Below are 25,068 nucleotides of genomic sequence, written 5' to 3' on the forward strand. Positions count from 1 at the left end.
TTACCCAAGCCAGGGGAAACTGGAGTCAAAAATCATTTTTGAACATTCATTGAGTGTCTCCTGAATGCTTCATTTGAGATGTAAAATTCCACTGAGACAAGCTAAACACGCTGATGATTTTTGTCTGTGGTGCATAATCAAAATAAATTCTGGATTTCAAAAACCCTGACGTAAGACCATGGGCTACAAGAGACAGAAGGCCACATTTGTGGAGTGCCGGATTCATAATAGATAACCAAATAAATGGTGGTATTTGAAAGACATTCTGTTTGGAATTGGGCAATTATTTAGCACATTCAGGAGGATGGGAAATAGGCCTTCTTGGTTTTAGGCCACTGCAATTGCTTTGTATATTTCAGCTGAGCACATGCATAGGAATCAAGATAAAGAACTATGTAAAGTATCACAACTGCTTCCTACTAGTATATTAAATTTGTCTGACCTGCTGCAGGGGCTCTGGTGACACTGCAGCAGCTGCCATTTATATTTTAACCACATGGTGGAGCCCAAAGTCTGGGTTCTTGTATCCACAATATAGATACAGTAGAAAATGGCAAAGGGCCCAAGCCATACAAAGGTAAAATGTCAGATTTAAAATTATAAAACAAACACACCTGACTAAGCAGAGAGTGAAAATGAGGCAGCATCACCACTCTGGTTACTTTAGAATGGTAGGTTCTAAATGACCCACATTTCATTAGCAGCCTTATCACTCTCAGCTGCATAAATCACTTTTTTTTTTTCAGATATGCGAGATAAGATGAATTGCCTGCATGTTATCAGGGAGTGTACAACCTCAGAAGACCGAGCAGAGATTTTATAGTCAATCATGCACCTAAATTTTGAGAGAATAAGAGTCATGGTGATAAAAATCTGAATCTTTCGAGAGAAGACTCTATAAAGTGGAGGGAGAAACAGAGGCAAGGGCTGCAGAGGCGATCAAACTACATAAGTCTTTAATAAGTCCGCAGGCAATACAGTCTCTCTCATAGAGATTTTATGATAAGCTACATGAAATTAATAAAATAATATTGGGAAAAAAAGAGCTTCAAATTGCCTCTAGAAACATTTCCTACTTTGAATTCATTTTGTGCTGAACTGTAAAGCTATTATTTCCAATGACTGGCTCCTGGTTGGTGCGTGAGGCCAACGGTGACTGTTAAGGTCAATCGTAAGTGCGGGAAATTGTTCACTTTATATCTCCACAGTACATTTAGTACCTACCAGCACTGAAGCGGTCATTCCTCCCAGCTGAGACATTCAGATCAACAAGCCTGTGCTGCCTGCTGGTGGTGGGTTAATCCACTACAATGCTCAGCTGACACCTTATTTGGCCTTCTGTGTGGATTTTCTTTCTTATTCTCTTCTTTGTGGATTTTAGATTGACACTCTAATGACATAATGCATTATAGTATGACTTCCTGTGTTTTCTTTTTTCCTGTTTAAACACAAGTCTTGGCTAGTGAAACCCAGCAAACACAGCAATGGTAGTCTTTCTGAGTCAAAATGTGTCATGCAAACCTTGTCACTGTCTCTGGGGGAAGCTGAAGGTCTGTGCACCCTGAGGCCTGTAGGTGCAGTGAAGTTGGAGCTGTCACTGAAATCCTCTCAGGTGCTGCAGCAGCAGCAGCCTCAGTAACAGAGCGCATGCTCCTCCCCAGCCAGCTCTGAGCGGACTGTCAGGAGAACAGGAAGACTCCGCCACCGCTAAAGACGCATCCGCTTCCCCGCTGTCATCCAGGGGTTAAAAAGTTAACGAAACTTCCAGCAATCATGGAAACAAACTTGGGACACAACGTCGACCCAAGGCATTCATAACACCAACTCGTCGTCCGTGTTGTCGTCGCCGAGACAACTCGTGGAAGAGAAAATAGAGTTTTTGTTTTTTTTTTTTTTCTTCCGCGTACTTTACCTATGCTAGCCTAGCTGAAGCTAACGTTAGCTCAGTTAGTGCCGCCTATTTTCGAGTTAAAATCCACATTGTTAAAACTTCGTGTTGTGTTACACGTGGAAAGTTGAAGAGCAACGTTGTCGTTTGCATTTTATACAAGCAACAGGTTGTTTTCGTACTTTTCACCCAGAGGACGCTGGGTTGCGCTTTGAATTTCCCTCCTCCAGTGTTAGAGACAAGGGGCTTAGCGAGAGAGGGTCCGTTTGGTGTAGCTGGCTTCCTACCAAATCACTAGCAACGGTGCTAATTGCGGCTAGTTAGCCGGGGCACTAGCATAGGCCCCAGGGAATTGGCAGTTGGCTTTTTTCGCAAGTTAAGAAACCTTAGCTCCGTCCTGAAAGCGGGGAGATTACCGCTACACGTGTTTTGTTTTGACACCCAGTTCAAGGGAAACGGATTAATTTACAAATATGGATCAACACACGGGGAATTCTGCCTCTGCTGCTGGTCCCAAGAAGGACAAGAAATCAAAGAAGAACTACGAGGATGGAGATGGGAAAAAGAAATTTGTGAGTATCCCACGAGTTGCGCCTTTATTAGCCAACAGTTAGTGGAGCTGGGCCCAAAACATGTTGCACCAAACTCCCCTGCTGGTTACGTTTTCCTTTTTCTCAGGTTTCAAGAGCAGCTACAAAGCAACAAACTGTCACCATACCTGTAATTACGTTCACCCCTAAAGCTGTTCACCAGCTGTCAATGGAGATTGAAATGTTGCCATGTAGGACTCACAATTCAGGTCAAAGTAGTAGTGAGCAAGTCTATAAGGAAAGCGATGGCTCTCCTGTTTGGAAGACTTGAACTCTGCAATGAAGTTTTGCAGCCTGGATGAACTGCAACAGCTCATCTCCCAACTCATCCATGTGTACAAGCACATTTACTAATTTCTGATGGTTGTGTGCTTTTCTTGACTGTAGGTAGTTCGATCACTACATAGGACAAAAACATTTTTTAAAAAGGACTGTGTTAAATGAATCAACCAACTTTCTGCAGAAAGGTGTGGCAGGCATTTTCTCAAGGTGACCTAATGAAAAGTGACTTAATCATGGGGTGTCAGCATGTGTGATTCAGCGTGCTGTCGAGATGGCAAAAGAGTCACCAGTAGTGATGTCTGTCATCAGCCAGAGCAAACTGTTGTGTAACTTAACCCCTTAGTCATGTCTGGCAACAGGTGGAAACTGATATTGTGCACGGTAACAAACAGTAACCATGGAGGATGCATGAAATATACAATTCTGCCCCACACACACATACACTCATACACACATACACACATACACACATTCATACACAATATTTTATTAGTTTTCAGACGTGTTATTGGTCCTACTTCAGATTTCCCTCATTTAAAGGTGTTTTATGTCCTGCTGACAAGAATGAGCATAAACGGTTTGTTATGACATACATTTAAATACAGTTTGTTCAGGCCTTTTGTTCAAAACTTTTTCTTGTAAATAGTACCACTTAGGCATCAGTCCAATTGCATGCATGCCAGGCAGTTGGGTTTGTAGTTGGACTTTGTTAAAGGCTGGGTTTTGATCACGAAGACTGGCACTGTGCTACAGTTTACACAGTCATACAAAGTTGAATGCCCAGGCAGTGTTGTGATGATGATCTGTCCATACTGTACTGAACGTATAGCTTTGTGCTTATGCAGCCTTTGAGAAATAATGTCAGTTTTAAAGACGAGACTGACAAACCGATGAATTTAAAGAGACTTTTATGGTAATCAATGGTATAATATTATCGTAGGGTTCATTTACACATAAAGAGGGGTAGGGCTATAAGTCAACATGAGTCACTGAAAGGAACCAATTGTGTAATGTTTCGGAGCTAACAGTACTTACATGACTCTGCTATTGAGTGCATGGCAGTCTGAAAGTGTGAGTGCATGCCTGTGTGTGTGCAGCGAGACCACCTGCTTTGAAAAGAGGAATGTCTTCAGTACACCACTAACTCTGAAATGTGAACCCATTGTGGCAGAATATTCCTTACATCATGGTCAGCTTTCATACAGAGGGAACATGTTGTACTTTACCTACAGTGTGATAACAACTCTCAACTATCTTCTCTGTGGCACTGACTTATCTGTGACCACATCATGGTCTTCTTTCACCGCCTCCGAGGCATACCAGCTGTAATGACATAATGGGACACGTAAGACGGAGTATGCTTCTAGGTATTCTAGTCAAAAATCTGCTTTGTGCTGATGTGTCTATTGTGTTGTTTGGGACTTAGTTTGTATTAGCTGTCATCTATTTACTAGACATTGTCACATTTTTGGAGAAAATTAGGAAAGGATGGATGACTTTTTTGTTCAGTATTTTATTGGAATAACTAACTATTTTGCCTTTTAAAACAATATTACAGCTGTTTATAGAATGAAGAATTTAGGACTGGCTGGTATATAGGACTATACTTTTTTTCATTAAAATAAGTGTCTTTATACTCTACCCCATCACAGTGAATGCAATGTATAGTTATATTTGTTAGATGGTATATAACAAAGAAATATAACAAAATGCCAGCATTTTATAATATATAACAAATAGTTCCTGCCCTCAAAATCAACCCTGTAACGATTACAGTAGCTCTGCCCACACGAAAACATACTGTAGTGGTGTAATGCTCCCCTGCTGTGTGTAAGCATGTCTGTAAGCCTGTGTGTGTGTGTGTGTGTGTGTGTGTGTCAGTTCACACTGGTTGGCTTTTGGCAGAATGCAACCAACAGTTGTGTTTATCAAGAATTATTAACTTTAACAACTGTACTTACGTCAGTGCCTAAACATGGTGCATGTATTTTGTTTGTGGGTCATTTTAACTGGGTTCCTCAAAGAGCTATCTCTGTTCTTCAGATTCAGAAAGACAGAAAGGATCAGCATCCATGAATGCTGTTGACATAAACATGCCAGCTCAAACCAGCAGGCAGGCAGGCTGATGTGGATTAGCCAGGGATCACTGCCTTGGATTGTTGTTTGGGATACAAGGTGAATTCTAGATTACAGATTCTGGCTCTGGGTCACCTTGTTGAGTTTAGCAGGTTGCCTGTTTTTTAAATGTAATGTTTGCTGAATCTGCTTGAATAGAAACACACCTTTTGGGACGCTGATCAGCTGTCAAAGAGACGAATAAGTTGGACAACTTGCATGTTGTTCTGAGGTTTCTGGGATATTGTTGCATTTTCTGAAATTCTTTGGTTATTTATTAGTTATTGTCTTTTGATATTGCCATTTCAGTCAGTTTACTATAAAGATAAACTCTGCAATTATAATGTAATTTAATCTGTAATTATAGAACCTTTGGAGATTTGACGCTGTCAGAGAATGGCTTGTATTACTGTAAATACACTTTAGTCAGAAAGATTATTACCTATTCTAGTAATTCTAAAATCAACATACAGTATTGTAACTTCTTTTCTTTCCTCTAACATTTTATGACACATGCAAATGAATATTACACTTTCTGTGGAACTGAAAGAAGACCAACCTGTTGGTGCTGATGCCAAATGAGCAAAGCGTGTTTGTCTCACTTGTTAAATATTCACAGAGTTGGAAAATATGCTGATTTGCTCATGCATGGAGTCTCAACCCTCCAGTTGCATTATTTCTGCCATGTTAATAAAATATAATGGAAGTGATTGATTTGACTGTTTTATATCAATAATTGTGCTATTATTCATGTAGACTTAGGATAAGAAAATACATGAGATAAAACATTGATTATTCAAAAATCTTTTGGAATTGCATTGTGCACCCACAAACAAATCAAATTGTGATATATATACAGAAGGTCCCTCAGTGTCTTGTTAGAGAACATAATGGGATCTGTTGCCATATTGATTATTTGCTTCCTACTTGACTAAAGTCATAAACTTGTGCTGCATATTCTGCGGGCAACCACAATACAATCAAACACCAGTAGTCACAGCAAGAGCAACCACAAATGCTCATTGAAATAATTGGATAATTGTTGTCCTCTGTGTCTGTCTGACTTGAATGTGGTTTTGTAACTGAGCGCCCAAATTATCCCCACTGAGCATGAGTTTAAGTGCTGAACACAGGTTACTATGTGTGTTTTTATCATTAAAGGTTTGATTAATGGTGAAGATAAGTGCATCTTCCTTCAAGCATAAAATATTGTGCCTGCATGCGCCTTTGTGCAGCAGTGCACCCACACTGCATCCTGGGGGAACCACCTCAGCAAATGCTTCATTTATGATTACTCCACAAGTTAAAGCAGTTAGGTCACAACTCTTTAGTCACACTTGTGTCTGACTCAAGTGGTCTGAATCTAGTAGAGCAGTTAGAAATTTGCTTTGGTGCAAAGTGGCTCTATCTCTTTTTTTAGCGTGTCTGTTTTATTCCCCCAACACACACATACCTAGGCAGACACAGACACACAGTTTCCTGTTCTGTACATCTCAGGGGAAGAAGAGCATACTGTGAGCCGAAGAATAGGATGACTGAGTGCCAGCGTGAAACTGGAGTGGTTAATGGACTGCTAGTGGCAGGGGCCTCTTGGCTCAGAGTGAACGACTGTATTTTATAGAGCAAGGCAGAACAAGGAAGGCAAGTGAGCCATCAGTAAGCAAGGACTGGGGGAGGCAAAGAGAGAGAGACAAATTGAGAGCGAGCGAGAAGAGTGTAACAAAAAAGAAAGAGTGGGAAAGAAGCAAGAAAAGAGAGATGCCGATAAGAGGATTGCGGAAGACTGAAAATGTGCATTAGCGGGAGTGCAGTCAGTGATAATAACAAGTCACAGGTGGCGTGAAGCTAAAATTACTGAGTTGTTTCTAAAAAAGTTGTGGTTACAGGGTAAATACGTGCTGAATCATGTAGCAGAGAATTTCTGCAGCACTTCCCTCTCCATTTGAAACTTTCAGGCATGTTGCACCTGTGGTCACGCTCTCTGTCAGTGATTTAATTGCAAGTCTTGTACATTAGTGGGCAAAAATAAAATTCTTGGTGTGACATAACTGATCTGATATGGGCAGTGGTACATTATGAATAAATGTAACCTACAGAGAGCAATACTGCTATGGAAATTCAAACTTAACTTTTTGTTAACTTAATGAGAAGTATGATAGATTAACATTCAGTCTTCTTGGGAGGGCTGTATATTGGCACTGATTCCACAGGTCAGTTTTGATTCACAAAGTTAATTCAATTCAATTCTACATGTTTCGTTAAATAGATAAATGCTCAATAAAGCGCTTCTCAGAAATACAAGTTGTTTTCACTGTAACACGTGAGCAGCACTGTTTCGTTTATTGTGAAATTGTATGTGGTGATGGTGTAGCCCAAAATATAAACATGGTTCCTGGTGTTTTTGGGCGAATGAAAAACCTACATCGACCGCAAAACAGTTAAGCAAGAATAATAAAAGAACTGTGGTACTTGCAACGGCATCCTTATTAGACATATTTTTTAGAAAGAGAATTCATATCCCATCTATCCATGCATGTACTCTTAGTACCAGATACTTCAAATAAGTACAGACATCCACTTTAATAATCAATTTGACCACAGACATGGCAGAAACTGTAAGTCGGCCCACTGAATTTTCTGCACCATTTTGTTAACAAGACAGCTCTGCACATAGCTGGCAAGCTGGTGTAGCTGTTTGGCAGTGGCACGCAGGAAGAATCACAAACTTTAGATTGACTACAAGAAATGTGGAATCCACTAAACTTCTTGCTTGCAAGAAGTATCCAGCACATACACATAACGTTTAACACAGATGTAACACAGTTACTGATAAAAGGTGCAAATGCAACAGTTGATTTCAGGAGAATCAATATCGGATCATTCAAATGACAAAAGAGGTTAAGTTATTTTTTAATCAGCTCTACTTCTTGGATGCCTAAGAATTCATTTCTCTCAGTAGTTTAACATACTAGGTGTCATTCATCCTCAAGTTAAATGAAAAACCTGTCCAGACTCCAATAACTGTATAGATTTAGAACACTTGCTGGAATACTTTTTCATGGTTTTTGCATAATGATTACTCTGCATAGTAGTCCCAGCTTGCTCTGTTCTTACTGTACTCCACATATCAAAAAGGAGCAGCTGTTTTCTGGGAAGCCTGTTCTGACTGGATGTGGGAGCTGAGTTGTGTAATAAAGGTGCCGGTGACCAATTTGTTGAGGCAGGCACACTGAGGAATGCAGAGCCACCGCACCACTGAAATACCACACTGAGAATGGAATCTCACCTCCACCTGGGGTGTTGTTAGAGTCACATGTTTTTTGTTGTTGTTTTTTTGTTATCTCCGACTTTAGCGATAATCTTTGTGAGCCTCTGTCTTCTGACTACTGTACATCAAAAGACACTGTGTAGTAGGGGTACAACGGTGTGTATTTGGCCCGAACAGCTTTGAACAGGAAGTTCAGTACTGCATGAGACTTCTACTTGATATGCTCCACACAATTACTGTCAGAGTAGTATATTAATGTCTACTTACTCCTGGAGCAGAAATTTGAGAAAGTAAATTCTATCTGGAATGCTTTGGCAAGGCTCCAGGTGTAGCATGCTAGGAGGGTTTGCCTATAAAACGAGGCAGACAGTGTGTAATGTTTATTAATCTTGTGTGATGTATTAACTCACACTATGCATTTTGAACATCCAAAACCTATGACTCCCCTCAGTTCTCTGCTGTTATGAGGAGCTTGTGCTCACACTGAGCATGTGCATAATTTACCTGGTCGGTTTTGTTGAGTGACATTTCCTCTAAATTTTTATTGAAATACTATGACAGTATCTTCAGTGTTGGCAAAAAGTGAGGAAGGCAGCAGTGCCATTCTAAAGCTGAACTTGCACTGATGCTTTAATGGTTCATTTAAATTAACTATGAATTGCACCTGTCTTCATATTTTCTTTATACAACAGGGTGGACCTCAGAGTAGTCAGTGTGTTTGACTTTCACAATGGAACATTGTTTATTTATTTTTCCTATTGACACTATGTCACCATTTGAATGCCTCAACTCTTCCAGTAAGAATATTGGTCAATGAGACACTGTTATCCAAGCTCATGTTATTTATTTGTTTTGTTTTCTTTGCTCGAGAGAAAACATACAAACTGTGATCCAAAACAGACTGAACCATGAATTTTGTTATTGCATGGTTCTGAGACGACTCATAGATGGGTTGTCAGTGGGTCCAGCTAATGGTGGCGTTCCTAGTGTCTTGCCTTATTTGAGATACTCTTGGGATTATCCTTCAAGTACTGCAAACAAATGGGGAATTTCCTAGTAACAAGACTGAAACAAAATGGAAAATACCTTAATTGACCTACTCTGTACATTGGACTGCCATTATGGAGCTACTGTGAATAAGGCCACTACTGTTTCCTATAAACATGCAACCAATGTCAGGTATTACATTCAGTCAAATGGACATTCCCATGTGTGGGTTTTTTGTTCGTTTTGTTTTGGGTTTTTTCTTAGGACCAACTTTGCAAAAATGGGCTATGTTACAATACATATAAGTATATTGCAATATGAGACTTTGTGCTGAGATGATAAGTCAGTTATTTGATTTGTCAATAGACAGAAAATAACTAACAACTATATATTATATATGTATGTCTGACTGATGTGAAGCAAATGTATTAAACTGTCAAACCTTCTCTAGTTTCAGCCTCACCGATGAGAGGGTTTGGTGCTTGTCTCTTTTTATATTGTTGTAAACTCAGTGTCATTAGGTCTTGGACTATTTGTCTGACAAAACAAGACATTTGATGACATTACCTTGAGAAGTTGCAGTTGGCATTTGTTCCCTACTTTTTTAAAACTACACAGAGTAAACAAAATCACAAACAGATGAATAGATAACGAAAATAATTGTTTCCAGCCCTAGTAAAGCGGCATACGCTGTAATAGAAGACTTTATTCATATTGCTCACACTTAACTGTTGTGTTTTCCTTAAGCACTCCTTACTGAGAGACTGTACAAGAGGGAGACTGTTGTTAGTCTGTTTTGTGCCCCCCATGAACAAATTCACAGAGGATAGGGTTGGTGTTCGTGGTCTAGTTATCCAAATCCGTATGACACCATTCTACATGCTTTAAGAGAAAGATTTTTTTTTCTTGCTTCTTTTTTGCCACTGACATACTGTCATATTTTTACCTAATAAGACAACTGATTCAGTACATTATTTTTAGGCTGTTGTGCAAATGGTGATGTCAAGGCCTACAGTGGCAAAATGATGAATGATCCTTGAAGAAATGGTAAAAGCAGAGTTGGGTGTTTCACCAACTAACTTAGAGGTTTACGAAAACCAACCTGTCATTGTCACAACACTCCCTTTTGTCACATGGCGCAACTCTAGTGTACTGTATGTGCACAAAATCATGTCTTCCGGTTTGTGTTTCAGAGCTTCTTGAGGAAACACAGCATTTGGTTTCTCTGTGTGTCAGTGTGCATATGGTGCTTGAGGGCTTCCGAATATTCACCACACTCAGTTTCATGTGCTGCCATCTAAAGGTTTTTACAATTTGCAAAGTCTGTTCAGTTAAAATTAATAAATAAGTTTGTCTGTTTAGTCTAGCTCTCTCTCTCTCATGTCTTTTGTTTATAATAAACACCCACAACTGTGCATTTATGGCAGAGTTGAGGAGGAGTTACTGTTCTTCAGTGGAAAGATATAACAGCAACTTCTAAATTGTGTCAAAAATACTCTGACTTCCTGAGTGTTCATTTATTGTTCACACACTAATTTTGTGAACTGTTAAATCTTACTTCTCCTTGTATTCTATAGCTGTGAAAACATGCAGGCGTGTTCACTCATACACACAGATGCATGAAGTGTTTCCACCCTGTTATATTATTTCTCAAACTCTGAGGGCTGTAACAGGAAGTTGTGCAAAAATAACGAACAGGATGCTTCCTTATTCGTCCCCATTATTGCATGCCCTTATCGCTGTCAATCCCCCCTTTCCATCAATTGTGTTAGAAGGTACCAGTGGACTAGTAAATATGTGGACACTCTCTCTCAGGACTTTGAAGGCCTGGGTACCTTAGAGGCCTTGATGATGTAAAATCTTAGAGCAGGGTTTCATCAGTGTCAGCCAGTTCTACAGATCTGAAACATTCTAGAGTCTGGAGATAGACAGCACAGTGTAACCGCATTGTTTTGAGTAAACCAAGACATTGTGCCTGCTATTGAGTTTTGAGTTACATTATTTTTTCATACCTTAACTACCATTAATACAAATTTTCCTGGCTCAGAATGGACCTTTGGTCATGACTACCCATGCCAGTAAGCGTGATCAATCCAGGTACAATAAAGACAATGAGTCTATGTTGCTGTTTTTGAGAGACTTTTCCTGTTATTTGTGACAATTTGGTAATAAAAAATGTCTATAATGCTTGTATAAATAAAACCCTGAAAACAAAACTAAATTCTCAACTTGATTAACAGATTGCTTTTGGTGATTTCCCTTTGGTGCTGGCCGAAACCTCTTAGAGCGGCCACCTAAAACCTCTTAGGAGTGGTGCCAGAAATTCCCCTATGCAGGAAAAGCCCTGCAAAACCAATTCCATCGACTTCTATTGCAACGGAAGAGAGGCAAACGTCCCAGATGTCCTCAAAATCTTGTCAGATAAAATGGAAACCATAGTGGTAGTCTCTATTTGACCAGTGTGACTCCTGTCACTGAGTCTAAAATAGGAGTTCCCCATTGATTTTTTCTTTCTCAACAAAATAAATCAGCACATCAAAAGTTTACAAAAACACAACATTTAATTGTCTAGTCTAAACCCTGGTTTACCAACAGATTTGCGAGCCAATAGCTGGACACCATTTTTTAATTATCATTTCATCAAAGTGAAGCATGCTAGAGGATTTGCTTTATGCTTTCTAACTGCAGCTTCTCTAATTACTTCTCTTCTCTTGAGGTTGTGATGATAAACAGAGCTGCTGGAGCAGCATAAGAAAGAGTTTTGAACTGTGACTTCTTCATTGTATTGTCATCAATTCATCATGTCTTTTTTTTGTGTGTGTCATAAAATGAGGAAGATATTTTAACACTGTTTTGACTGTCACATATTTTATCCCTTTGTGAGTCAGGGTGTTTTGCTGATCTCTTGTTTGGATAGGCCTTATAAAACATGTTATTTTGTTATTGTGACATGGTTAGTTTCCTTTAATTTTCTCACATTTCTCTCTGTAGTTTTATAGTTTTTAGTAGGTCAGCCAATCAGTAATTTGTCTGTGTGTTATCAGGTTTTGTGTTCATGCAGCTATTGTTCCATTTTTTTCAAAGCTCCATTGTATAGTTAAATTGTAAATGACTCTGCGCTTCCATTTTACCTGGAATCAAGATAATCATTATTGGCACTCACCCGGCTGTTGTTCACATTAGATCACAGGATATTTTGCTTCACATCTGTCGAGCTCATTGTGGGAGACAGGGCTGCAAATCCAGAACTTGTACACAATAAATAGCCTTTGATATCGAAGCTTTTTGAATTTATATGTGTGAATAGACTGAAATGTAGTCAAGACAACCAGTGTGTTGGTCTTGTCTTTACTAAGATGTGTGTTTTGGCCTTTTAGTAACAATACGTTTGTGCAGGGTGATCCTGTTTTTCTTTAAATCTTTCCCAATAAATGTGTTACCAGTAAAAGAAGGCCGTGTGAAGGAAGCTTTCTGGTCTAAAATATGCCCTTTTCACTTTATCTTTTGAACAGTCAGCAGGATAGACAGAGCAGTAGACTGATTCTCACTGATATGAATAATGTCTTACCTATGTTGTCTATGGGGGGCTTAGTCAGGATTATAGTGCCATTCCTCCACTGTGACACTCCCCAGTCTTTCCCTGAGAGATTACAGCTAATCTCAGACTGTGTATCACCATGACTGTAAACAGCATGGGCCTACGTGCTGTTGTCACAAATGTGTGTGAGGGACAGCACTTTTATGCCTGTTACCAGGAAAAGTAAAGTTAAACACTGACATTCAGGACTGTAGAAAGATTTCAGCTGCTGGACACACATGTACACCCTGTGGTGTTGTGGTAAGGAGTGTAGAAAACTAAGCTGAGGTCTTATTCCTTCACGTTGTGATCTCAGTATTTGATGGAGTTACAGGATTTGTCGTGGCTCAACGTTAGATGAATGTGGTACTTGACAGGTATGAGGTCCGGATCTGGAGAACAGGGAGATGTGTCACATCCATTAATCCTGATTATATGTAATGTCAAAGTTCTCAGTTTTCCCAAAACAAAAGTAAAGCTAATGTGTGTGCATCTTTACTAAAATATGCCAAATTGTAAAAAAAAAAAAACTACAAATGACTTAGAAGAATTTAACCTTGTCCATTATGAGTCTCCTAGTGTCCTCTTTGAAGCGATGTCTAGACATATCTAAGGGGAAAAAACTGTGCCCTCATGAAGACAAACGTTGCGTTTAAAAGAAAAACTCAGAAATGAAATTAATACTATTAAAACTGCATAATACACTGCCATGTAAGCTAATTTAGTGGAGGTACAAGTGCTTTGTTTTTACCTCCCTTAGTCAGTGATGTATTTGTGTGGGGAGACAATTGCCAGTTCTTGTGATAAGATGAAGGTGAAATTTTGAGATTTTACTTGTTTTTGTTTGTGATAAATGTTACTGTGATATGTGTTTTGATGGATGCTCCACTCTGCTTGTAAGCACACGATGTATGTAGGCGGAAGATTTTAAATGTGCTATGTGGCAGTCCCATCAATTCTAAGACTCAATCCTTAAGGTACATCCATTATTCAAATAGCTCTGAAGGCATAACACCCCACCAACAGAAGTTTTGTATCTGTACTAAAATGACTGTGAGAAATGCGTTGTAAGCTGAAGTCAGTGAAGCGAGAAGTCATGAAACAAATCAGCTTGCAAAGGGTGCAGCTTGTTTGGAAGCATTGCAGCATCAGGTTAGGTGACTGAAGCGACAGTGAACCAGTGGAAAACTTAATTAGTGCTCAAGCATCAAACAGTTGTAGCACATTTGTGCAACAAATTAGAATAAAACTGAAAGAGTAGTCCCAACCCAGTAATCTTTGTTTTCTTTGTCATTTTCTATTTTCTGTTAACTTGTGATGCATAAACCTATTCTGTTAAACTTTGTTGCTTCAGCTGTAGCTAAACCCTCCCAGCCAAGTGATTTTTACCAATATATTTACTGAATTTGAAATTACCAATACAATATGTTTTCTAAAATGTCAAATGTCAAGTTATTCTTTACATGATTTTCTAATTGGCATTGTTGACTACTGTCTTGAAGCTACAGGTTGGTCACTTGTAGAAAGTGAGGATAAAACAACCTCTTTCATGCCCCTGTGTTGTTAGTGATGGTGGGGTATTCGCTGTTGATACTGCCAGGGAGATCAAGACATAGGTGGTAGTTGGGAGCTGAGAGTATTATTTTAGTGCGTCTTTGTTTTGTTTTTTCTCGGTTTCCGATAAAAATAGACCGCCTACCGCCACCCCTCCCCACCCCCACCTTCTGAGGATAAATGAATTGTTTGCCATTAGTGTCTGTCACTCAGATCTTCCCCCTTTAAATATCTCTCTGTAAAACCCATTTGTAAAATCATTCTTCTCCAAATTATAGCCTAGCCTTAGTCTTTGTGTCAGTTTGAGTAGTTTGAGCTTTCCTATTTCCATTCTTTTCAACATACTACCATGTGTGGTTGTTGGTGTGTGCTGTCATGTGTCAGCTTGGTTTTGCTTTCCCACGAAAATTCTTTCCAGTGGTGTGCGACATTACCTAAAAGTCATAGCATGGTTTATAATAATAATAATAATTATAATAAAAAAGCGTATGATTGACTTTGCATTTGTAACTGTGTAGTACATGGAGATTTAATAATATGTTATATAAAAAAATGTTTGAAGTCAGTTTTATATTTGTTGAAGAGCTGTGCAGTATTTGGTCCACTTTATGGTTGTGTTTTCTGATCACACCTGAAATCATCAGCATTTGTATTTATTCCAAATTACCACACAGAAAGGCAGAGTGAACAGCTGGTTGTCATAGACAAAGGAATTCTTGAAGGAGACATTAATAGTGTCACATTGGGCTGTACACATAGAAAGTATCACAAGCTGTTGAGTAACAAATAAAACAGAGAGCTAGAAAGAGAAGTGCAAAGACTCGCTCTTCTCTCACCTCTGCATTGGTGGCTAATCACGGGGTTAAGTGGATGAGAATGTCAGATGGTTTGGTTTGGAAAATTAAAGATAAAGGGCAACACAGACAGTCCCTATTTGACATTGTGTGTGTGTGTGTGTTGGTTCTTCTGGTCAAAGAAGTCAAAGGTGCAAGGTTGTGTAATAAAGTTGAATAAATATGTAAAGAATGACGAGAAACACTGCAGCAAGAACCTTTGAAATGATTTGCATGCATTGCTAACAGTGGCTTGAAGGAAGTGATTATACTCTTTAGAACTCTGCAAATACATGCTACAGGTTAGATTCAGCTTACTTTTTTACATTTACATTTGCAGGGTATTGTTCTCCATTTTAATTGAATCATTTTCTAAAAGCTCTGGCTGGTGTCTCTCCCAAAGCAATGGTCACAGAAGCTCAGTTCCGCATAACTTGATATTTAGCAGATGTATGTCTGGGTAATTTCCCCACTGCCATTAAAGATCAGCTCACAGCTGAGTTTCCAAGTTTGTCTACGGTACAGTCTGGGCTGTCTCTCGTGCAGCGGGTGGGATTGTCCTGAACGGTGCTAAAGGTTGCTCCTTGTGTTGAATAATACTCACATTCATGTAACATGCTAGCTCGGGAGTGGGTTGGGGGTGGGTTTTGTGTCTCTATTCACAACAGTAGGCCAGGGACAAGGGGCAGTCATGCAGTAAACATGCCCCACTTGAACTGACAATCATAATGTCTCCTACACATAGACACGCAGTGCACTCAAATGCACCTTGCGTCTGTGGGTCACTGAGTCATGTAGGATCATTAAAAAGTACTGTTAAGGGCAAATCAATTGTTGAGGAATCGAATGATGTCCAACTCAGCAAGAAACAGTGGACAGCTTGACTTCACAGGCTTGGTAAATAACATTGCTGTCTTCCTTTTTTTTTGTTGATATTTGTGTGTCTCTTTGTGACAGCTTGCTCGGAACTTGTAAATGACCTGGTTTGTGTCAACAAGCGTCGTCAGTGCTCAAATAAACAACTGTGATCAAATAAAAATGGTCACCTATTTTTTCCTCAGCACACAGGAGGGGAAACATATTTAAAACTTTCAAAACTTTTGAGCTTCAGAACAAATGAACTCTTAAATGTCAAAGGGAGGGGTTTTATCTTGAAACAGCTTTGTGAGTGGGTAATACGTCAGGGTTGTAAGTAATTTCCTGCTTTGGCTGGATACGTAGAAAACTGTAATTGTTTTTGGGTGTGCCTGCTTAGTACTGCTTTCTCCTGTACACCCAGTATGTAACCATAGCAGCACTGTAAGCAGTATTACGCAATATTAACACAGCATGGTTAGCAAGATGACAAACAGCACAGTATTGCCACAGTCTTTTTCCTCAACTTTGTGTTAAGTGGTTAGAAGTTGTCAAATATGAAATCCAGGTATTACCCTTTTTCTAAAAACTTATACAGTAGGAATAATGTGCCTTCTCAAGTACTTTAATTAGTTGTGATGGGTATTATTAAGACAATATTGATACCAGTTTTGATATTGGTAAGACTTATCAGTATTGATACTTTACGCTGCACTTGTTGATACTTTCCTTAATGTTGTGGGAATGACCTGACTCCATGTTAACAGTCACTGGTAGGAAGTGAGATTCACTTATTGTTATTGAAATATTCTTTGTGACAACTACTGACCTACAAGCAATGACAGAGCGTCATGCAAGGCTCATGCAGACGCTTGTGGTATGAGCAGCTCAAAATACTAAATGAGAACAGGTAGTTTAAATACTTCCTAACAAGTAACAGAGCTGAGCTAAGAAAGAATTTTAGAGCAGAGAGTTGCTAAATGCTGACAGCAGGAAGACAAAGTCGTACAGTCAGTGCTTTAACTTTGGATGGCACTGTTACTTCTGGAAGGTAATAACTGTGGAGAGTGTCATATTGACCTGAGTTGACTGGTTATGTTAATATGGATAGTGAAGTTGCTTGCCAGTGAAGGGCCTGGTGGTGCAGTCAGTCAGCATAGAGCACTACTGTTCTTGCACTTCTTTTAATTCTGTTACAGGGAAGAAGATCGCTTAGATACAGGTAAAACATTACATAAATGTAAAACTTAACAGTGGACAAATAAAAATACTGAAAGTTGCATAACTTTAAGATGCTGAATTCTCCTGAGCTTATCAACATTATGGTTCTGACTAATTTATCACTACCAATTAAAGACTGGTCCTCTGTACTCATTCCTACTCATGTCTAGCTACACCCTGTTCCCTCCCACTGCCACAGTCCGTACACTCAGTACCTTACCTATCCCTCCTCACACAGTCGTGTGACCACCATTTCTCTCGGGATCCCCCTCCAGACTCAGTCTGAAAGGCAGCAAAGTTATATGTTGATTAAACAACAGCCTGTCCTCAATGCTCTGGTGTGGCCTTACTGGCACTCCACCTTCATCAACAAAAGCTTATCATAGTAACAATCAACCAATCACTGTCAGTTAGTATGTGATTGCGGCCATGTTCACTGGCACACACCTACACACAGATGTAGAAAAAGATAACAGCAGAAAATCGCATACCTGACCTGTAAACTTTTTGGACTGAGCAGTCTATTACATGGTGCTCGTTATTGCAACTCCATTTGCTAAAATGTTTTCAACTGGAAGGCCTGTTTGTTAGGAAAAGACTTGCAGTATTTTAACATATTAGTAATAGAAGATGTGAAATAATCCTGAATGTTATTTTTTTTTTATTTCAGCAGATGTTTATCATGTGTCTGAAGCCATGACTATGACATAAAAATGTTTTTCTTAGAAATGCACTGTGTGACACATTTAAAAATATGTGCATTACTAAAATACAGATGTTGCTTTGAAAGGAATCCATTTAGGGGCGATTTTCTGCGCACTTGACGTTTTTATAATTATATTAACCATTAGTAAGTCAAATACCCCCCCTCCAGTTACACCCATTACCCATTATAAACAGTGAACAACAAAAAATATGAGCACAGTCACCTCTACATTCAGCTTGACTAGCAGATAATTTTTTTCTCTCTGTTTCTGTAAATACCTGTAAGGTCACTGGACCAATTGATTTATCATAATCTCCTTATTATGTCCTGCATTATGAACTCAAGTTGGTTAAAGCCTCTGTATTAAAAGCATGCCTATATTGGCAGTGACATCTTTATTGTCATTTCTTTCTTGTGTTTCTTTCATATTACAATTTAGTTTTTTATTAATACTATTAAACAGGAAAAAGAAGGGAAGAGAGGTTTTATGCACATGGCATGCGACAGGTATCTGGCCATTTCTAATATCTTTTTTTTTTTGTACTGGACAGGGTGTTGAGTGTGAAACTACATAGTTAAACCAATTACACTGCAGGCAAGCCTGAGACAGAATCAAAGCCAACAAAATGTGATGCACTAATTGACATGACTTTCACTAATTCTTGGCTGGTGACCACTGACGAGTAAATCATGCTGACAAACATAAACATATCTTAATCCAGCTTAAGTTTGACTTTAAGATCCCTAGGCCATTGATTTGAGCACAGTTAATTGCTAAGGCCTTCTCCTAGTGCTTCAATACCTCCAGGATTGTGTACAGTCCGGTGACTATAATCCTAGTTTGATAAGAAAATATAAGTGCTTCCAACTACTACTAGCGTGCCTGACACATTTCAGTCAGTTGGCATCATGACTGAGCATCACAATGCATGTGTGCACAATAGCGTTTATACTCTCACTGTATAGGCCTCTCTGATTAATAAAAAAAACACTGCTGCCCGCTGGACACTTTTAGAACAAAAACAAATTTGCCATGCCTTATTTTGTAACATGTAACAATAACGCTTTTATACTTTTGTTATTGAGTGTATATTAATAAGAAAAATAATAATTACCTTAATTTAAAGTTAAATTAAAGTGTTTAAAGAGTGAAAGGGTCTGAAGAGTGAAACTTTCTAATAATTTTCTGGCATTTGAACCGTTATGCTAGGCGCCCTTAGGATAGCTGCACTTGTTGAACTGTGAGAAAAAAATCTACACATTTCTGAACTGCATAGTAATCTATGAATTAAATAAAATAGCTGCGTACTCTCTCACACCTTTCTGTGGTGCCTGTTTGTGGACAAACTACTGGAATCAGTGATATGGCAAACAGTGAACTGAAAAATATAATTTCCCTCATTGTTTTTATTGAATCAAATGGAATCATGAGATTGCCAAAGACTCCCATCACTGCAATATTTAGCCTTTTTTATAGCAGATATTTTTGCACAGGTATATTGTATTACCCTAATGATGGCTGAGTTCCATTAAGCGTAGTTAATTCATGTCAGTCAGTCAGTTTCCTGCTATGATGTGGTAAATTATCTACTATGACAAAAATGTTATGGAAGGTTATTTGCCTAATTGTTAAATGTAACCATTAGAAATAATACAAGGTATGTCATATCCTTGTCACCTTTGTAACATCTGTTAGAACATTTCTTTATGTGTGTGTCTGTATATATATATAACACAGCCCGACTATTAAAGTAGTGTGTCCCAATTTGGAGTGATCATCTGACAGAACTGTGGATTCTGCACTCATTTGCCTGTTAAAGTGGCCACTCTGCTTTCCCTCATTCTGCATTTGCTTAGTTTTCATTCTTGCTCCTATTTACATAATCTTTCTTACCACTCTCAAGACCTGCTACTTAATATATGTATGCAGATAGGTGCAGGTGTGTGCACACACAGAGAAACATCAGGAGAAATGGGTGACTGGCTGATTGTATTGCTGTTAGAAGCTAAATGCTGATTTGTTTTTCTTTCGCTGCCTGGTATTACAGACAGACAGACCGACAGACAGACCCCAAGCAGAGCCCTTTCCCTGTCCTTTTTATTTTTTTCTACTGCCTTTAGACCTATATAATATGCTCCCTTTAGGACCATTATATTTTTTGTGTGTGTCTGTACATGTGTGGGTGTTTTGCAAGGGTTTTTCATTGGGCCACTGCAGGGGGTTTATTCTAGATAAAAAAAAATTGAAAAGAAGCAATCAGTGGAACACTCTTGACGTCTTGCTTTTGTAAATATCCTCACACTTGTGAATTTTCTACTTTGTGATTGCACCTGTAATCAAAAATGTAGTGATTTGTACACATTAAATTTCAAGGTTTACCTTTTTCAATTTACTCCTTATATTTTCCTGTTGTTCATCAGGCATATCATCACCTAACTACATGGTCGGAAACCTTACTGTAGCCTGTTAATGTGCTTCAACGCAGTCGAATGGGGTAATTGTTGGCCTGTAATTTCTAATTATCCAGAGGGAAAGTAATATTCAACAAAATATGATGCAATGGAAGATACCTACTGTGATAAATAATGAACACTGAAGGTTGATTAAAAGCGAAACACTCCACAGTGGTGGTGGATGAAACTCCTGCACTGGTAGGACCTTTCATTTGACAGAACTAGCAACTATTGAATTGAATTTTTGAAAAAATTGAATTTCCCTTCTGGGATAAATAAAGTATTTTTCATTTATTGCAGGCCTGCTGCTAACCTCAGCTCTCCTTTTTTCTTTATGCCATCCTGACATGTTTTGTTAAATGTGTCCTTTAATTGGTCTCAAAACCTGTGCACATAAAATCCAGATGCATGCATCTCAGAACAGTATCTGCACATTTCAGCTCCACTTACCAGCACGGTACTTTGACGTGCACTAGCACTTCTTACACACAACTGTTTAACACTTGCTTGCTTCTCAACTCGACTTTTGAGACTTCGGACTCCTTGAATTGGCTATAGTAATAGCATTGATTGGTTTTTAGTTTTCCACCTCTTGTCACAAACATCACAGAGAGATACCTGTGTCTAAGTAGATGTAATACATTTCAGTACGTAGATCATGAATGGATCATCAGCTACATCATTTACAAGCCAAAACTTACTAGATGATTTATGTAGGTCAGAGGGTCAGAGACATTCAGAAGACTGTGGGCATTGACAGTGACTAATGAAAGGATCAGACACAAGCCACTGTTCCCGCCTTCAAATCACAAAAGTCAACTTGATGAGAGGGCAAATGCTGAGCAGTAACAAGGGTGAAAGGAATGCCAGGCTCATCACACCCCTGTGCTCGTGGAACCACATTTGTGCACAGGGAACAGAAATGCTCCCCTGTGGGTGTTCTTTTCCACTTGCAGATACTGTTCTGTGCACTCACAGAGCACACATGCTCCCTTGAGAAGGTGGTTTTCCACTTGTTGATACTGTTTTTGTGCTCGTATAATATGTATGTGACTGGGTTTTTATTTGTGGCATCTTTGAGACTAATTAATCATGATAAAACACTTGCTCATCGCTAGAAAACACAGGGTGAATGTGTTGTTGGCAAGTTGGAAAATTTACCAAGCATGCAGTGTTAGCTGGTCAGCTTTTTACGTTGTTGACTGAACATTACTCACTGGATTGATCAGACAGATGCAGTCTTGAATACAGTCTTGATTGCCATTACGTGTCTTGAGTAAAGTGTCCACATTATAGCATGGCCACTATATAAAAGTTGCTTGTGAGGTGTTGGTGGCTTAATGTTCACCCAAACTGCAGTGAGTGGGAGTCTGACACATGTACCACTTTATGTAATGAGCTCATTGTGGATGATTAGATGAATCAGCTCATCTAACTGGCTGCCTGTGCTTTGGGAGCCCTCTGAATTATAACGAAGTAGTTTTGTGAGTTTGGTGTTTGGTCTGAATTACAGGAAAATCCTTCAGAGCCCTTTTAGGGGAGGCTTTCATTATGGATTCCTATATTGATAATTTATGATCTAGTTTTATCCATATATCAAAAAAAAAAACTGCCAAGAAAAATAACCAGTGCAAAACCAACAGGTATTACATTAACAAAGATGATACTGATGCTGCAACTAGCAGAAAGTGGAATTTTTGGGGAGTTGATAAATGATTTGAGCCAATACTTGCTGATTAATTGTATGTTGATTTGAACTTTGTTAGTTGTTTATATTAATTTTCAAACTTTGCTGAGACAGAGTTGTTAGTACCTCAATACCTTAATTTACAGTGTTATTATAAGAATCATATGAGGTGACAGTAGGGCTGGGAAAATACCTGAATAGATCGGTTAATCAACATTGCAACATTCTTACGGACCCAGTTTTGCTGATTTTGGTATCGTCAATGAATTCGTTATTTCATGCAGGCAGTCAGGCTATTCTTAATGTTTTAGACCTCGTTCACTTGCCTGAAATGTCAACAAATCCAAGCTTACTCTACCTTTCTAACAACCAGTGACTGTAAGTTGGAGTATAATCAGTGTTTGTCTTACACACACACCCCTACACAGGAGTAATTGTTACTCATTATCATTGTACATATGACAGTAATATTCCTTAGCTCCAGCTGGCAAACATTATTGCACATATTTATGTTGGTATCAGACTACAGTAACATAGAATCTAGTGCTCAAGTGGAAATAAATCTGTTTTACTGTGTATGGACTTAAAGTGGATTATTATGTGATTATATCATGTTTTTACAGAACTTTTATTGAGTTTAATGTAGCGTTGGGCATTGGGAACCAGTTCCTACAACAAACTGCATCCAAAATTCATTTCAATTTTGCTGATTAATTTTAAAACAAATTTCACTTGGAAAGACACCATTGCTGCTCTGCCTGCGGTCACTTTATGCTGTTGTGTGCTTGTGCTGCAAATATTTGACGTATGGTAAGAAGTGTTTTAGACAGCTCTGCTGCACGAGAGGATGGAAAAGTAACATGGCATGAACAAGGGACTCTTTAATTCTTTTCTGTGACAGCGAATGTAACATACAGACTTTCATTAACTGCTCAGTTTATCTTGACATGTTACAGCTTCCCTTTATAGCAACACGTTTCTGTGACTGCAGCAATGTGCTGGTGCTTCTCTCACACACCCGCAGAGACTCACAACAAGACATTCGCAACAAACCTACTAGTCTACATCACCACCTTCCTTGAAGGGGATGTGCAAGCTGTAGCTGTGCTGAGTGGTTAAGAAACATATTTAGTATATTATTTCATATAAATGTTCAGGGTTCATTTACCTTTATAGACAGAGATGAGCAGTATTGAAATAAGTATTCAGATTTTTTTATTTAAATAAAAGTACTAATACCACACTGTATAAGACCTGCATTCAAAGTGTTCCTTATAGTAAAAGTATACAAGTATAATTGGAAAATGTGCTGGGGATATTAATGGTAAAAGCACAATATTGCAGAAAAGAGTAATACTACAACAAAGAACTGGAATCGAAAATTGGAAGGAACTGGAATCGATAAACAGAATCAAAAATACAATTCAAACAATAGCCAACCCAACCCTGATTTCGTGATTCCAAACTGATTATAATTGAAAGCTAACAGTAGATCACTTACCCTTTGCTTTAACAAGTTTTCCTTGATGCTTTGCTACATAGTGGAACACTGATTGTGCAGAACAACAGTTAGATTTGATACATGGTACACAATGTATCTTCAAAGTATTGTTACCATTGTGCTCTTAGAACACCATTTAGATATCCAGTTAGTACTTGATTCATACAATTTATGCAGTCCTTGATAGTCAAAGTTGTTTTGAAAGTGTTTCTGAAGGGCTTCATTGTAGGCCCATTTCACTACTCGATGACATTCCTGGCTCAAACACTGTTGTGGAGTTTGTCTGAGTGCGTATATTTTCAACTGTACTTGTGGTTTGTAAAGCGGAACAGTTTGTTAAATTCAAGAGTGTTTTCTCTCTTCCTCCCCCATCTATCTCTACAGTGTTCTTCCTGACTAGTAGTCTGTGTCCCATGCAATTACCCAGAATCCACTGTGCCTACTGTCAGCTGTATACTTCCGTTATGTGGGCTGAATAGCGCTGCAACATTTGTTGTGCTTGTGTGTATCTTTCTGGCATTGTGTGTTTTTGTGTTGATGAGTTGAGGGTGTGTTATTTGATGGCAGCTGTAAAAGCGGAAACATCCTTCTTTTAATTTCTTGACTGCTCTCCCCATAGTCAGACTGCCTTCTTTCTCTCCCCCCTGTTCTTTGTCCTTCCTCCTTACCTCTTACTCTCCTGCTACAGAAGAATGTTGCAACACTTTGTTCAGCTATATATATAGGTTTGGTGATGGCTGTAGTTTGCTTCGTGAGGCAGCTGGAAATTTATGAGAATCATAAAATCATACAAGAATTCAGCTTGACAAGCTATTTGCTTGTGGCGAAACCACAGTGGTTTGGACCAATTATCTTCCTATGAGGACTTACTGGAAGATAGATTCATGCTTTAGGCTTGACAACAGTTGAACTTAGCTTGTAATAGATGACGATGGACAGATGGTTTATTCAATCACCTGCTAGGATTTTTTGATGAAGATGCCAACCCTTTTCCAAAGAGTTTCCTAAGAAGACTTCTCAGGTTATTCTGTGTAACAAGGAATGTGACGTGTCAGGTTAAGCTGTATTGGGTTTTGGCTCAAACATGGATTAACAAACAAAAATTAAATTCATACCATGTAAAAGCATTGATTTAAAAAAAACAAACAGAAAAAAACAATTGCAACAAAACTTGAAAGCATTGTTTTTTAAACAAAGCATTGTAATCAAAATGTAAGCATCTGTTGCAAGGCAAACATTTTTGATACAGATGTTAGAATGTATGTCATCTTCAGAACTTTCATAGCATGACAGATAGATATCTAAGTGGATTACAGAATGGGTAAACCAGAGTAAAAAGGACATTAAAGTAATTACAGATATCTAGCATCAAGGTGCTTATTGGTTGTCTGGTCAGATGTGAACATGTGCTTTGTCTTCATTCAAATTTTATTCAAAATACACTGATTTAATCCACTCAAACTGGTTTACTATGGTGTGTTTTTTAAGTTATAACACTACCTGTCATAAGATAAAACTAGGTGCAATGCAGGAGCAAGCTTTTGTCTGCA

General features: G+C 38.7%; 1 protein-coding gene across 1 annotated transcript in view; it reads left to right on the plus strand.

Moving 5' to 3' along the window:
• Positions 1-1,687: 1,687 nt before the first annotated feature.
• The window catches only part of diaph1 (diaphanous related formin 1), a 102,914-nt gene continuing 79,533 nt past the window's right edge, over positions 1,688-25,068 (plus strand). Inside the window, 1 exon segment of the mRNA XM_008278329.1 lies at positions 1,688-2,460. Coding sequence (XP_008276551.1) covers positions 2,362-2,460 — 99 coding nt within the window. The 5' untranslated portion in view covers positions 1,688-2,361.

The sequence above is a fragment of the Stegastes partitus genome, unplaced genomic scaffold (genome assembly GCF_000690725.1).
Source record: "Stegastes partitus isolate 25-593 unplaced genomic scaffold, Stegastes_partitus-1.0.2 Scaffold120, whole genome shotgun sequence".
NCBI lineage: Eukaryota > Metazoa > Chordata > Actinopteri > Pomacentridae > Stegastes > Stegastes partitus.